Genomic DNA, 14833 nt, shown 5'->3' on the forward strand with positions numbered 1-14833 from the left:
TGGGGGAGGCGTCCCCGGCCCACCGCCCTGCGCCTGGCCCTGCGCCTGCCCGCGCGGCGGTCACTGGGTGAGTCTCCAGCTCCGCAGTGGCTGGAACTGCGGAAGGGGGAGGGCGCGGGAGGCGGAGCGAGCCGAGAGATTTCTGCAGTCTGTCTGGAGAGCTGCCCAGGTTTCCCAGCCAGAAAAACAAATAAAAATAAATAAAAGGCAAGTGCTGAATGACACAGATTATGATATTAAAAAGGGATGCCATTGAAACTGTGCCCTGGATCCGCCGTTGGGGCGTGCGCGCTCCCGCGCATGCGGGGGTGGGTTGGGTAGTGCAGCGCCTAACAGGACGGGGACACAAGTGTGGACAATTAAACTGTGACTGTCCTCTCCCAGCTGTCCCCCTCTCTCCCGCGTGCCAGAAATGCTACCATTCGGATTTCTCTGCATTGCAGGTTAGGGACATGGCAGGATGATGAAAAAAGATAGATGCTCTTTTCCCCATTTTAATATATCAAAATGGGGTGGGGGGGAGGCAGCCAGCCGGGAGACCCCTCCTCTTTGGTGTTCGATTCCCTCCCAGGCACATAAATAACCTGCTCTGGGCTGTCTCCCCTCCCCCCGGCTGCCGCCCGGCCCTCCTATTGCCGCGCGGAATCTGCACTGCCTGCCGCTTGCTTATTACGTACAGGGGAGGATTGTTGACAAGTGCCGGGAGCCTGCCTCACTGCGCTCTTCCTCCCTCCCTCCCTCTGTCCTTCTTCCTCTCTGTCTCTGCAATGATCCAGCTCTGAGGATGGCTGCTCCACGGGTCTGTCAGGTGCAGTTTTTGGTGGCTTATCTTGAGGAACCTGGGATAGAAGGTCTGTTCCTATAAATAAAATAAAAACCCAAATAGCTGGAGATTCGTTTCAGGCTGGTATGGCTTTTGTTGGAGAAATAGGCCTTTGTGGGTTTCTCTGCTGGGGTCCTGATTAAATCCATTTTGGATGGCAAGGTGCTGTGTATGTGTATGCATACACACACATATATATATGTGAGTAGTATGTGAAGTGTCGCGATTTGCTTAATATTAATGTTCTTTCAGCGTTGATATCCTCCCCAGGGGCAATGGTGGCTCCTGCAAAGGCACTGTGGAAATTTACAAGAGAATTAATGTCGCTCTTAAAGCATTAAGCTCTGTTGACCATTTTGGCCAAATCTGCAGTTTTAACCAGGCTCGTATGAATTTAGACATTTCTCTGGGGACTGAACGCCATCCAGCTATAGCTGATCCTTTATTTTATTACCAATTTATGTAATCATTTTCCAGCATTTAAAAATAGATGTTTGATTAAAATTAATTAGTTCATCCTCACCCTGGCTCTGGTTTCCTTTGTAAATAGCATGTTTGGTCTGATATCCTGTAATCCTTCCTTTTTCTGCCTCTTGTCTCCTTCCATTGAAAGGCGGAGGAAACTGAGGCACGTAGGTAGATGCCGCATCCTCAAGTGGTTCTGGATTAGACCTAAATGCTTTAAACTTGTGGGGGGGGGGTCTTCATTCTTTTCCCATATTTTGTGCATTCGTCCATATTTGCATTATCATGTACAAACATGTGTCAGGCACCTCCAATTTTTAGGTGCCTCAGATCTTTCAGATTCATGGCCACTTCCTGTAGCTCTGCTTCTGTGCTGCTTCCATTGTATTTCAGTATTGGAAAGATTGCTGCTCTGGGAGGGAGGCCTACGGCCTCTCTGAACTTGTTTGCTGTCAGCAGGTTTTGTTTTGTTTGGACTTAGAGCAGATCATTTGATCTTCTGTTAATTTATTCAGCTAAAAAGTGGGTGGGCAATCGGTGTATTTATGTGTAGTGGAGAAATGGGGAAACTGCTTTTCCTCCCAGTTCTGCTACCAGAAAAACATAACTTTGAACCTGGATGAGCTCTTTTGCATGGTGAAGGCAGCAGCCACAGAGGCTTTGAGGTGAGGGTGTAACAGTTAATTTATCCTCAAATTATGGTGTGGATCAGGACCCAAAGTATGTGGAATTTTGCCCATGTAGCACCACAGATTAGTACACAAACTGCTAACTTTATGGCTCTTGTTGATTGGAATTAAAGCCAGCTTTGCTTACCTTTGGAGAGCCTTGCTAACGTTGGAGAGGCAGATTCATTTGGTACCTTTGATTTGTGGGATAAATTTAATGATATGAAACTTTAAAGGTCCACACACACACACACACACATACACACACACACACGTTGTAATTACTTAAAGGTAGAATATCATTAGCTGCCTGTGAACATGCTGTGTATATGGAAATCTCCCTTTGAGGATTGCAAATTCCAGGATATGCAAAATCAAGTCTTGGCCTGTCAGTTTATCTGAACAGAAGGCTTTGAACACACTGGTCTCATTTGTGTTTTAAAAAAAATTCTCTAGCGTGCCCTTGTGTTTACCTGTGTCCCATAGACTCTCCAGTCCCCTGCTCTGCCATGATCCCATTGTTCTGCAGCTCATTTTCCACGCCAGCCAGAGCCCAGGACTGCCTTTTATGCACTTTACTTCTGAATATGGAAGGCAGCTTTCCAACCCCAGGCGGGCAGTCCAGGACCCTCTGTACTGTGGAGCCCTGTTAAGTAGCTGGGAATACTAAGGATCCACATTTTTGGTGATTCCTTTTAACAAGGCTGTTTGGTTGACCCATTTCTCAGTGTAAAATTAAAAGGGTGTTGGGATGGTAGATGGACCTGGAGGAATTACCACCTGGGATAGTGGAGTCACACTGATGGCATGCAGCTGTGTTGGACATCACGTGGTGGAACATCATAGGTGTTTGCAATTCAGTCATTGTTGTTCAAGATGCTGGTCTTGCTTGCTTACTGTGAAAATCATGGTACTGCATGAAAAATGAAGGAAGCGGGGAAGTGCATAAGGAAGCACAGACCTTGACCCAAAGATGTAGGGGAATTTTGCCCAAAAGAGAGGTGAGCCGCTTGGTGAGGCCATTGGTTTAAATAGTGCCTGGGCTGGTCGATAAGTCTCTCCTGAAGACCACGACGACTCCTTCCTACTGGGGGATTCCCCCCCCCCTTTTTTTGGTACTGCATAAAGCTTATCTGTCACCTTTGCTGTGGTTTATAATGACTGTTATTATTGGTGTTGGAGCCTCCCCATGAGGGGGAATGTTCTCTCCCTTTTGACTATTGGTCGGGATGTGGATAGGGGGGTGTCTTGTTGGTAGGTGCTGTCCACTCATCCAGGGTGTCTGACCGCCAGAATCGTGCCCACTTTGGGCACCAATGATGTGCTCATGTGTCTCCTATGATGTGCTCATGTGTCTCCTACCTATAGTAGATGCTGGGGGCTTGTTCTCCTGTGGTTCATGGTGAGGGGATGCTTTGGGGGCCCGCTGGTTGCAGGCATCTGGCTGGATTCTGAAAACTGAGTTTTCCTGTCTACCCAGTGGCCCATGTGTTCTGTGGTAATGGTGGTCACTGTGTCAGGTTTTCAATGGACTCCTTCCCCCCCATAAGTGGGCATCAAGGAGGTTTAGATTTCCAGAGTTATCTGTGGTCAGAGGGCTCTTGGGGGGATTAAGGATGTTTTTTAAAAAAGGCCCCTGATCTTTATAGCTACATATTTGTATTCTTGGGGTTGGGGGACAAAGGAATAAGACCGTGGCTTCCCCTGTAGTTTGTGTCTGCCTAGGGGGTGGGGGTTTCTGGTGGCATTCCCTTGACTGGAATGGGAGTCTCCATAGCTGGTTTGAAATAGACAAAGGGGAACCCCAGTGGGCCTGAGAGGCTGCTCTTGGAAGAGAAGAGCATCATTATTTTCTGTAATCTGAGGCATGCAGCCATTTTCACTTGTGCCTTGTTGACCATAAGTGTGCCACTGACGTCCTGTCTCCTCCTCATCATTTTGATGTCTTGTGTGCTGTTTCTGGGGAGCTGGAGGTGGCTGAGCTCTGGGCTTGGGGGGTGGGGGGGCATCTCTGTGACCTGCATGTGAACAGTTGGGGTTAATATCTACATTCACGGTGACCCTGTGAAGTGGGCCCTGCATCAGCGTGCCTGCACTGTCTGCAGACAATTCTATTTCTCTTTGAAAGTCTGAACGTGGGCTTTCTTTTTCTCTAGTAATGGCGGCAAACCGTGTGCTTTGGTCGCCTCACGGAGGGTCCTACACCAACCCAGAGGCGGCTTTTTCTTATGATTTTCTTTCCAACTCTGAAGTGTCGCATGCGCATACATACGCACGCGTGTACACACACACACACACACACACACGCGCGCGCCACTGAGAAATTGCTGCTGAAAATGAAAGCTCTTTGGATGCTTGTCTGTTTAATATGTAATGTGATACCTTGTCTCACAGTGACAGGGTGACAGACGGCACTGGCTCTGTAACACCAAATCACCTTTTGTGCACGTCTTCTACAACAAAGCCAAATGCATGGACTCTGCCTATTATGCTAATAAGTTTGGTGTGCTCCAGATGTTTGAGGGGCACTGGGACAGCTTCAAAGCCCTCCCTGTTTCCCTTTCTCTTTAACCCTTCTTTCATTGTTCCTGTTGGTGGAGGAGAGGCATTGGCTTTCCCTTTGGTTTTGTGTTCTCTTGAATGGGAAACTGGTGGGGGAGACCGATGACCCTGATTTATCTAAAACATTATAAAGTTATAAGGACTGCATCCCCCTCTCCCTCAAGGAGTTCCTTCTGTCTGAATGTTGGGGTTCTGAATCTAGGGTTCTCACCGACTGCTTTTGCAGGTCCTTAGCAGACTCCCTCTGGCCCTCTCTCACCTGGTTCATGTCAGGGAGCCGTGCACACCAGCCTGCAGCCCTTTTTGCTGCTCTGGACTCCACTAGAAGCTTGTTGGGTCACGTGTGCTCCTGCACCTCGGAAGCCTTTTCATTTGTGCTGATCTGGGAGACTGGGCAAATGGCTCCTGCATCCACAGAGCCCTTGGTGTCCAGCTTCTGTCGCGTTTGTTTTCCTGGGGGTTTGTCTACGCGCCGTGATGTGGTGGCCAAGCGGAGTCTGAGCCATTACACGGTGCTCCTGTCCGCTGATGGTGTCTAGCAGGGGTTGCAGGCACAGTCCCCAAGCTGTCTTTACCATAGCAGTTTGAAATTTTCAGCTCATATTTATGGCTTTTGTGAAAGACAATAGACATGGTTTAATTTAAGTTCAACCTACTGAATATTAATAGAGGCGAACAAATGCTAACGTGAGGAGGCCGGGTCTTGGGGCCCCCAGTTTCCTCTGTTTAACCTCCTTTCCCTGATGGAGGTTTGTGTTGGCTGCAGAGGGCCTCTGAAAAATAAGACGGTGTAAATGCATGAGGGAGAGAGTCCGTCTTCATTATTTCTTGTTGACTAAAAATAATTAGTAAAGATTGGTGGCAGGGCTGCGTTGGAAAGAGGCGGTGGCGCGTGCCAGCTCTGTGCTGTCACGGGGCTGTTCTGCCCTGGGGCAGCCTGCTGCAGCCTGCTGACCTGGCTCTCCTCGTGGGGCTGGCTGTGCAGTTTGGTTTAAAACATTCAGAATGAAGTGAGAACTGTGAGAAAGGGGAGGAGTGAGTTTTGGGGTGGGGGAGCTCTGGTGGGTCCACCCTGTAGACAGCCTTGCTAAAAATACATGTGAATTTGTTCTGGGGCCTTGTCTACAGAATGGGAGTGCACAAATCAAAAAAGTTGATCTGGTGGAATGGAGTCAATCCTGCTGGAAAAAGCTATGGTCCTTTGATTTGCATAGCAGGCAATTAATTCCCTGTGTCTGGGCCCCATTTTCTGAATCTGAAGAGTGAGTCTGATGCAGACAACAACCCATGTGTGTCTCTTCTGGTTTGGGTGTTCACTCATTGTTTGCCCTCGGAAAGGGTGAAGGCCTGGCGAGCTCTGAGACACTGGTCTGAGGGCAGGGGACAATGGAGCCATTACTTTTCTTTCTGTTTAATGCTGCTCAATCATGCCTTCAGCTCAGAGCGACCTCCTCCCTTTCACCTCACATGATGCTCACAATGAAGTCAGCCACAATTCCCGTTTTTTTGTTTTTTGTTTTCCACGTGAAATTTCTTGATGTAGTTTTCCTGAATTTGTGCCTGGAGCATTGATATTGGGGTGGGGGTGCATTATAAGTCTTTGTGACACTTGGGCTTTTTAGAGGAGAATGTTTTCGCCATCCCGTTTTCTTGAATCCATCTTCTTCCTATCACCTGCCTCCTAGGACCTTGACACGTTTTGTAAGCAAGCCTCTCAAAGGCTGGGTGCTCCCCACTGAGCGTGCCGTGATGCAGTGCAGGGTCATCGTTGTCTGGGTTGAGCTCAAGCTTGCCTGCAGGTACGCACTGGCCCAAGGCACCCAGCTGCTTTCTGACTGAGGTGGACTCTGCATTTACCGTGGTTCTCGGGGCATGACGAGGTGGGCCCTCCAGGTGACTCTGCTGCATGGTCAAGTCAGAGAAGCCTCTGCGCTTTCCCTGCCTGCAGAGATGATGGTCATGAGAAGGGCACGATGCACTCACGTTAGTCTATGAAGTACCCCTTACACGCCCAGGCTTCCTCCACCTGTCCTTCCTTAGTTTCTCACGATCCAGATACAGGGTAACAAGAGCCCCCTCCTCATCCTCCAGCTTTCCCCCTTTCCACCATGTTCTTGAGTTCAAGCAGATCCCGACCTGGGGTTCTTGTCCTGTGGGGCCTGCCGGCTGTGCTGGCTCACCTACTAGCCTGCCCCGTCACTTGCTTCTTGTGGGTACGCCCAACATTTCTTCTTGCATGTAGTACTAATGTGTCACCTAGTGCACCGGCAGCCTGTGTTCTTTGTTTCTCTCTGACTGGAGTTGGATCTTGTTACGCCCTTGTGCCTGGTGCCCTGGCAGCACAGAGGATGCTGACAAGACAAGGAATTTCAACCTCCCCCGTGCACTTTCCCTGCTGTATTCACCTTTATGGTCATACACACTCTGGAAATTTTCAAAGTGCAGGGAAGAATCCGCTTGTGTGGAAGGTGCGCGGGGGCCCCCCCCCCCAACACACACACCGGGGGGGGGGGGTCGTGCCTTATGTCCCTTGGTCTGCTTCTCAGAGCCTGTAGTCTGCGCTCCCCCTGTCACATGCCGCCTCTGCCTCAGCATTGGTTCTAGCATCCTGCTGAGCAGCAGAGAGGTTATTTTAACCACTTTTGTAATTTTAGTTTTCCAGAGCCAAATTCAAAGAAATTGAAACAAGGTAAAATGAATTTTAATGTATTTGACAGAACTGCGTATGTCCGAAATGTTTCTACAATTGATAGAAAATTAATGAAATGCTTCCTTCAGTTTTTTCATTCAAGTTAAGCAAAATTTAAACTCTGTTACTCTAGTCACATTAGCCTCGTTGCAAGTCTCCCAGGGAGACATGGATACTCACCTCTGAAATGCAGCCTGTGTCTGTCCTTGGATCCTCAGATTTCTATGCCCTGTGCATCTTTTTTTTGGGGGGGGGGGCTCACAGTGCAGACTCCCTGCATTTCCTCTTTATTTGGGAAGTTTGTGTTCATTTGCATCCTGATGGTAGTCCTGGCCCTTAATAAGCTTATTTACTACCTTGTGCTATATTTCCAACCTTACATTATTACTCATGCCTTGAAGATGATGTGAAGGTAACTGGAAAAGTCCCTGTGTAAACAGAGGTGCCAGGGGTTTGTCACAGTGTGTACTATGTTCTTTCAGAAGGTAACACTGTAACTATACATAGTTAAAAGATTGCTTAACAGTAATCACTCTAAAGGGGATTAAATCCAAGAGATTTAATACAGGGATTGAGATGTTCATACAGTTGGTGGAGGGGCTGGGAGGGTTAAATCAGGGAGCTACCTGGTACGCTTGGTTGGCGAAACTCAGGTACAGTGGTGGGCATTGCTGCTGCCGCCCAGCTCTTTATGTCCATCAGTCTGATTGCTGGGCAGTTGCTGTGGGACACTGGTGTAGTAGAAGTTTCTCATTGATAGAATCTACACTGCATCCACAGACGAAAAGGAGTCCAAATGTTAGCAAAACGAGTCTTTCCTTCAGCTGGTAACCACTAGTGTGGACTTCCTGCTTGTTAAAATAGATCATTTCCCTTAGTGAATAGCTGCTTCTAGAGTGTTCCTCCCTAGGCCCTTTCTTCATTTTTTTTGTCCATAGAAGCACATGTGGGTATCAAGACTCCCAGTTTCACGTGGTACAGTATATCAAGAATCCTTGTCCTTTTGAGACTGAACTAGTGGTCACAGAGTGAAGGTAGTGTTAGGATGTCAGTATTTCTGAACCTTTAGCACCTCAAAATAAATAAACTAGTTTAATTGGATAATAAGTGATGCTCCTTTCTTTTTTCTACCCTCTAGCCACAAAAGATGCAAACATATACTTTAGGGTTTTTTGTTTGTTTTTTAATGCATCTGTTATTTGATCTCAAATTTCTGTTGAGATTTCTTCATGTTGAAATCACTTCCCTGTTAGGCCTTTCAACATTGAGAGGTCTGAAGTAGGGTGATTTTTCTTTTCTTTTCTTTTTTTTTTTTTTTTTAACTCTGACCCTTCAAAAGGGATGTGTACTTGGGAACCCCCTTCTGCCCCCATGGTGTCTGTCCTTACCAGCCTGCACAGGGTGAACTGTGGTAAAGTGCTGCTTCCTGATGTGATGTATCTAAGTGTTTGTCCCTTTTCTCACCTGTAGGGCTCCTTGGTAATGACCAGTCTAAGGGATTAGGACCAGCGTCAGAACAGTCAGAGAATGAGAAGGACGATGCATCCCAGGTGTCCTCGACTAGCAACGATGTTAGTTCTTCAGATTTTGAAGAAGGGCCGTCGAGGAAAAGGTTAGTACCCAAGGCTGAAAGTATCGGTACGTTAACCACAGCAGGACCTACCAGCGCAGGCTCCCGTTTTGGCCACATGGGAACAAGCGTGGGCCCTCCGACACAATCTCTCGATTTTCCCAGAGGTCTCAGAGTGCAGTATTGTCCAGCTATAATTAAAATTGAATAAACAAAGGGTGGTGGACTGAATAAAATGTGTTTCTGCCCGAGAGTCGATCCCAGAGTTGCCAGCTGTCATAACTCTGGTCGTACACGTTTCTTCCCATCACCTCATCAGCGATGAGTGTAACAGACACTGTTTTGGTGTCTTTAGAGAAAGATGTTTCTAAAAACTTGACAATGAAATGTCATGTGTTTGAAATATTTCTTTGTCAAGAAAGTACAAATTACAGTGCATTTTTAATACATTGGAGTTTAAACAAATTGGTAGCTGTGGACGTTTCTTTGAATTTGCCAGCAATTATTTTTATAGAACTTTAAGAGATAAGGAAGCCAGAGCTGGTAGTTTCACGAGAGTTTGTGGTTTCAAGGTCAGTGGCAGTAAGAATGGTTTTAAATGGGTGTTTCAAAACCCTGTTGGTGTCACACCTGGTACATGTCTTGCTATTTCCTCTTCCCCCTTTTCAGAATTTATCTCATTTCTTTCCTTTTGTGTTCTCACATGATGTTTTGCTGGATTACCATCTTCATGACTTAGTTGGTGAGATTGGGGAAAAGAAGAAAAATTCCGTTAGTCTCATCTCTGACACATCCTGCAGGGTTATAGTTAACTTTTCGGAAATAATGTAGATGCGTATGCCTAACGAACAGCTGAGTATAGTGGAAAATGAAGAGGAAAGATGATTAGCCGTGTGCGTTTAATGGTTTTGAGGTCCGGGATTTTAGATGTTGAGCTCAGATTCTCATTTTGTTTTCATCCATCCTGGAACATCTGTCCCATCTTCTTTCCTCTCACTCCTTGACACTGTGCCTTAGAAGATAACATTAGGTTGGTATTGGAAGGCTCTGCCAGTGTGCATGTTACTCTATTCAAATCCAATTGGGTGAGTGATGGACCTATTGTATTATGCATACTCCATAAGAAACTTCCTACTTGCTCCGATTTTAAAGGTGAACCGATTTGAAAGATGAATCATCAGGAAAGGATTCCAGGGATGTGTAAAACAGTCACATCAATAAATGTTGGAATGCATGATATTATTCCCCCCCCCCCCCCCCCCGTGTCGGTGGATGTTCATGCATCTGACATCACCCTTGATTCCCACCTTGAGGACAGAAGCCTGTAAGGTGGTGTTTGTTGGCTGTGACAGCACCTCCTCCTGTAGCTCTGACTGAACCTTGACCTCGCCCTGGCTGGGACCCTGTGGCTGTGGGGCTGCAATGACCAGGGTTGGGGGGCCTCATCCTCTTGGACTGGTCTCTAGCTCCTAGTGCCTCTCTCAGATGGGAGTGCTGCCCTTGAAAGGCCCTGGTGTGTTATCTGGCACCTCAGGACAAAGCCGTCATTGCACCTGAAATCCCCAGGGCAACAGAAAAGAGAAAGCTTTCTTCAGGGTTAGCTTGAGGAAAGAAGCAACCCCAGCTCTTCTGGGACATTGAGTGTGGCAAATGTCTTCTCTGCCATTCTGAGTTAGAAATTGACCACAGCACATATTTTGAGTAATGGTGCACCTGACTAGCGAGACCCCTTGGGGACGTGTTGTGGATTGAGGTTGGACAGGGTCACTGGAGTTCCAGGCTGGGCCACGGCCTTTGCCTCCTGCACAGAGGTGGTGGTGTTGGGACACGGGTTCCTCAGTGTCACTGGGTCACAAGAGGACTTGAACAGCGTCTCATAGTTCCAGGCTGCAAAGGAGTCGCTTGCTTTGTCCCTCCTGGGTGTTGGGAATGAACCTGTCCCCTAAAGCAGAGGGTGGCTTGGAACCTGCGTTCCTGGGGAGCCTGAGTCCTCTCTGTTCCGCATGGTTTGATAATCTATAAGTGCGCTGCCACTGAGGATGAGAAGTGGAGCCCAGGGACACGATTTCAAGTGGTTATTTTGCAGTCGATGACATTGTTGTCTTTTGGATCTTCAATTGCATAGACAGTCTGTAGATGAAGAAAGAGCATGTTTTAAGTTTCATTATTTTCATTCTCTTTTTGGAACTTAGAATTTCTGGGAGGAAAGGGTGAATCCTAAAAGTACAGGGTCATAATTTTGTATTTACTTTGGGGAAAAGTTTTTTTAAGATCTTTTTTTAGGATGATATGAATCGCTGGCTCTTTGTGTACTGCTGATTCACTCCTGTGCACACTATAGGTGCAGGGTTCTGGGATCACTAGTTTATGTGTGTTGTGTATGTTAGGACAGCAAGAACAAATCTGTGTTGCTGACTTTCTTTAGTGCAGCCTACCCCATCTTAATTTCCAGGCCACAGGTTGAAGCAGCAGAATTCAGGGTTTGGCATTTTCCCTGAGTTTCTAATTCTTATTTTAATTTGGGGAGCCAGGGGTGGGGAGAGCTCAGAACATTAACGAGTGACTGTTTACCTAGCTGGTAAAAGGTCATCATGTGAAATCAGTTTTTGTAAAAGAACTGACCATGGTCTAGATGGACAGCCCAGCCAAAGACAAAAAGCAAGAGGCCTGGCTGGTGGGCACTTGGCTCACTTCGAAGGCCTTCCTTCCTTCCTTCCTTCCTTCCTTCCTTCCTTCCTTCCTTCCTTCCTTCCTTCCTTCCTTCCCGTGCCCCTGAATTCTTCTTTTTTTTTTTTTTAAAGAGAGAGAGAGAGAGAGGGAGAGGGAGGGAGAATTTTAATATTTATTTTTTAGTTATCGGCAGACACAACATCTTTGTTTGTATGTGGTGCTGAGGATCGAACCCGGGCCGCACGCATGCCAGGCGAGCACGCTACCACTTGAGCCACATCCCCAGCCCATGCCCCTGAATTCTAAGTAGTATTGCTTTTTTAAAAAATATTAATTGTTGATAGACCTTTTTTAAAATTTATTTATATGCAGTGCTTGAACCCAGTGCTTCACACATGCTAGGCAAGTGCTCTATCCCTGAGCTACAACCTCAGCCCCTGAATATTAGTCTAAAAATTATTATTATTATTTGGTACCAGGCATTGAACTCAGGGGCACTAAAGCACGGAGCCACATCCTCAGCCCTATTTATTTATCTATCTATCTATCTATCTATCTATCTATTTATTGTTGTGGATGAACACAGTAGCTTCATTTTGTTTATTTTTATGTGGTGCTGAGGATAGAATCCAGTGCCTCCTTAGTGCAAGGCAAGCGCTCTACCACTGAGCCACAACCCCAGCCCCATTATTTATTTATTTTTTATATGATACCGAGGATCAAATGTGGTGCCTCACTTGTGCCAGGGAAGTTCTACCGCTGAGTATAGAAAAACAGCCCACCTTTTTTCAGCTTATACACACTTAAAATCAGACCTTCCATCTCACACACCTAAGTACCTGGTCTGGAAAGCCTGCGCTTCCCCAGAGAGGTCAGAAATGAGTGGAGAGGGAAAGAGCCTTTGGTGTGGAGCTGGGATAGAGGAAAGTGGGTAGATCCCACCTCTGGGAGTGGGCGTTACCCAATGGGAGTGGTCTGCCTTCTTGTTCCTTTGTAATACTACCCTTTACCTTTTATGGATGGAATGGTCTATCAAATGGCTTTCTTCAATAGAAACCAGGGTTCAGGGCATGCTCCCTGTAGGAACGGGAGACTGTAGAGACTGTGTCTTGTTGAGCTGTTTAGGGCCTCGATAACTTGCTGAAGCTGGCTTTGAACTTGCAGTACTACTCTCTGAGCCTCCTGAGCTCCTGGGATTACAGGTCACTGTGGCTCTTCACTTGTATACCATGTGCCAGGTCATGTGCCATTTCTGGGTCTGTTTCCTCATCTGTAAAATGTGTCTGATGAAAGAAACCATGTAATAATGGTTGTTGACATGAATGATTTTTTAAGAGAATGAGGGTGCATTACAAGTATTCACTTATTAGATAATATTAGTAGCTGTCGTATTTGATACGTAAATTTCTACGTGTATGCATGTCACCAGAGGCTTCTCAAACATGTTTTAGAGGGTTTTTGATTTATACAGATTGTGATTTGTCTTTTCTCCATGGTGCCCCATCATAGCAGTCTGTAGGTGGGTGGAAAAGTGTGGGCATCTGCTTCCTCTTGTAATTACTGAGTCACAGGAAGGACCTTGTGGTGAATGGTGTGAATTTCCTCTATGGAGGTTAGTGCAACGTGGTCTTTGCTTGCATAGAGAAAGTATGAGTGAGGCAAGGTTGACTGCGAACACAGGGTGTTGGTGAGCAGATTGCATTGGGGTGTTCATGCATTAGTCATGGCTTCACCTCAGGGATAGGCCCCAAGTGCCTACGGCCAAGGGCCTTGTGTATGCTAGGGACGCCTTGTGTATGCTAGGGACGTCCTGTACCAGTGAGCGCGCGCTCTCTCTCTGTCTCTCTCCCCCTCTCCCTCCCTCACACATACTCTCACAGACACAGACACACAAACAGACCCACAGTGCCTCTGTGGGGATAGATAGAACTGCTCTATTTGAGTTAGTATAGCATGAACCTTACGAAATTCAGGCATAATTAGTCCCATTCTAGTAGGTTGAATGTGATGTAAGCAGTTATTAAATTTGTATGATGTCACCGAGCACAGTTTAGCTTCTGGATGAGAATGCATGCTTGATATTGGTGAGAAATTGCCCATGCTTTTTAAAAGGTGTTCTGTCCATAGCTTTATTGTCTGCAAGACTATGTTCCTTATTCCTTTTATGTGATATAAACCACTTTCCTACCTTTAAGCTTGGAAGGAAGGCGGGTCCAAATGCATGAGGGTTGTTGACAGCATTATATGATGTTCTGTGAGTGCTGCAATAAGTTGGTGTTATTCAGAGTGTCATTAAGAATTGAAAATTTAAAATCTTAAATAAATTTAGCATCTCTTAACAAAGTGCATTAGTAGTACTGTTCATTATTAAATGTGTTCACTTTGGTTGCCAACGAACAAATGACAGATATATTACTATTAGCTTTTGATTTTGGTGTAGAAATCTCCAGTGGTTAGGCTATTCTAAAATATTATAGCCTTGCATATTTTTTTTCAAAGTGAGAATAAATTCTTATAATTTACGATTTTACAGACAACATGACTAAAATGTACCTTGGATGATGTATAAGGCAAAAAGACAATTGGGAAATATAATATTATGTAATATCTGTAAGTCACAGAAAATAATTGGAAGTAAATATCATAGAAAATACATGTGGATGTGTTTACCACTGCTTGCCATTTTTCTTTGCCTTGCTAGTTTCAATTTCTGGTGTGCACACACCCTCCCTTCCCCTTGGCTATAGATTTAGGTCTTCCTCTGGTTTTTATTTTTCTTGAAGGATTTTAACATTTCTAATATAGACTTATTAGTGATGAATGAGTGAATCTTGTATGTATAAAGGTCTTTATTTCACCCTTTAACCACTTCAGTTATGGTTTTGTACAGTCATTGGGTTTTAAAAGAAGAATCATCTTCATTTTTTGAAAGACATTTTTGCTGGGTATAGAATTCCAGGTTAAAAATGATCAATGACACCACTTCATTGCCTTCTGGTGTGTCGTTCCTGACCAGGAATCCTGCTGTCGTTCTTCGTCACTTTTCCAAGTGTCTTTTCCCTCACTTTGGGAACTCCTTTTGGAATCAATGATTAAACACAGTAGTCTTTGCTTCTTGTTTGAAGTTTACTGATTTTATTATGATTTGTCTGAAGAGTTCACCCGTGCTGGAAAAATTTGAGCTATTGTTTCTTAAAATCGTTTTTATGTGTTCCTTCCCCTCTGCGAGTCTCCCTGCCTGTCTTCTCACAGGTCAATGCATGAACAGTGACGGAGGGTGCCAGGTAGACCCCTTTGTGGAGACCTAAAGTGCAGCCCCGTCTTCCATCAGGAAGGGGCGTGGAGGTTCTGGTTGAGACCTGGGAAGGGAAGTGGAGGTTCTGGCG

The 14833-nt window shown here is 45.9% G+C and overlaps 1 protein-coding gene across 4 annotated transcripts in view; it reads left to right on the forward strand.

Moving 5' to 3' along the window:
* Jarid2 (jumonji and AT-rich interaction domain containing 2) overlaps window positions 1–14833 on the forward strand; it is a 229633-nt gene that overhangs the window by 134466 nt on the left and 80334 nt on the right. For 2 of the 4 annotated variants that reach the window (XM_046453524.2, XM_046453525.2), the window contains exon 3: window positions 8678–8819. The exons of 1 other annotated variant lie outside the window; for it this stretch is intronic. In XM_046453524.2, coding sequence (XP_046309480.1) covers window positions 8678–8819 — 142 coding nt within the window. Of the gene's footprint in view, window positions 1–608; window positions 852–8677; window positions 8820–14833 lie in introns of those variants that run through there. One more of the 4 variants, XM_058582404.1, reaches the window with a different exon arrangement.

The sequence above is a fragment of the Marmota monax genome, unplaced genomic scaffold, assembly GCF_021218885.2.
Source record: "Marmota monax isolate L192 unplaced genomic scaffold, Marmota_monax_Labrador192_F-V1.1 WCK01_AAM20220418_F8-fsc00029, whole genome shotgun sequence".
In the NCBI taxonomy this organism is placed as follows: Eukaryota; Metazoa; Chordata; class Mammalia; order Rodentia; family Sciuridae; genus Marmota; species Marmota monax.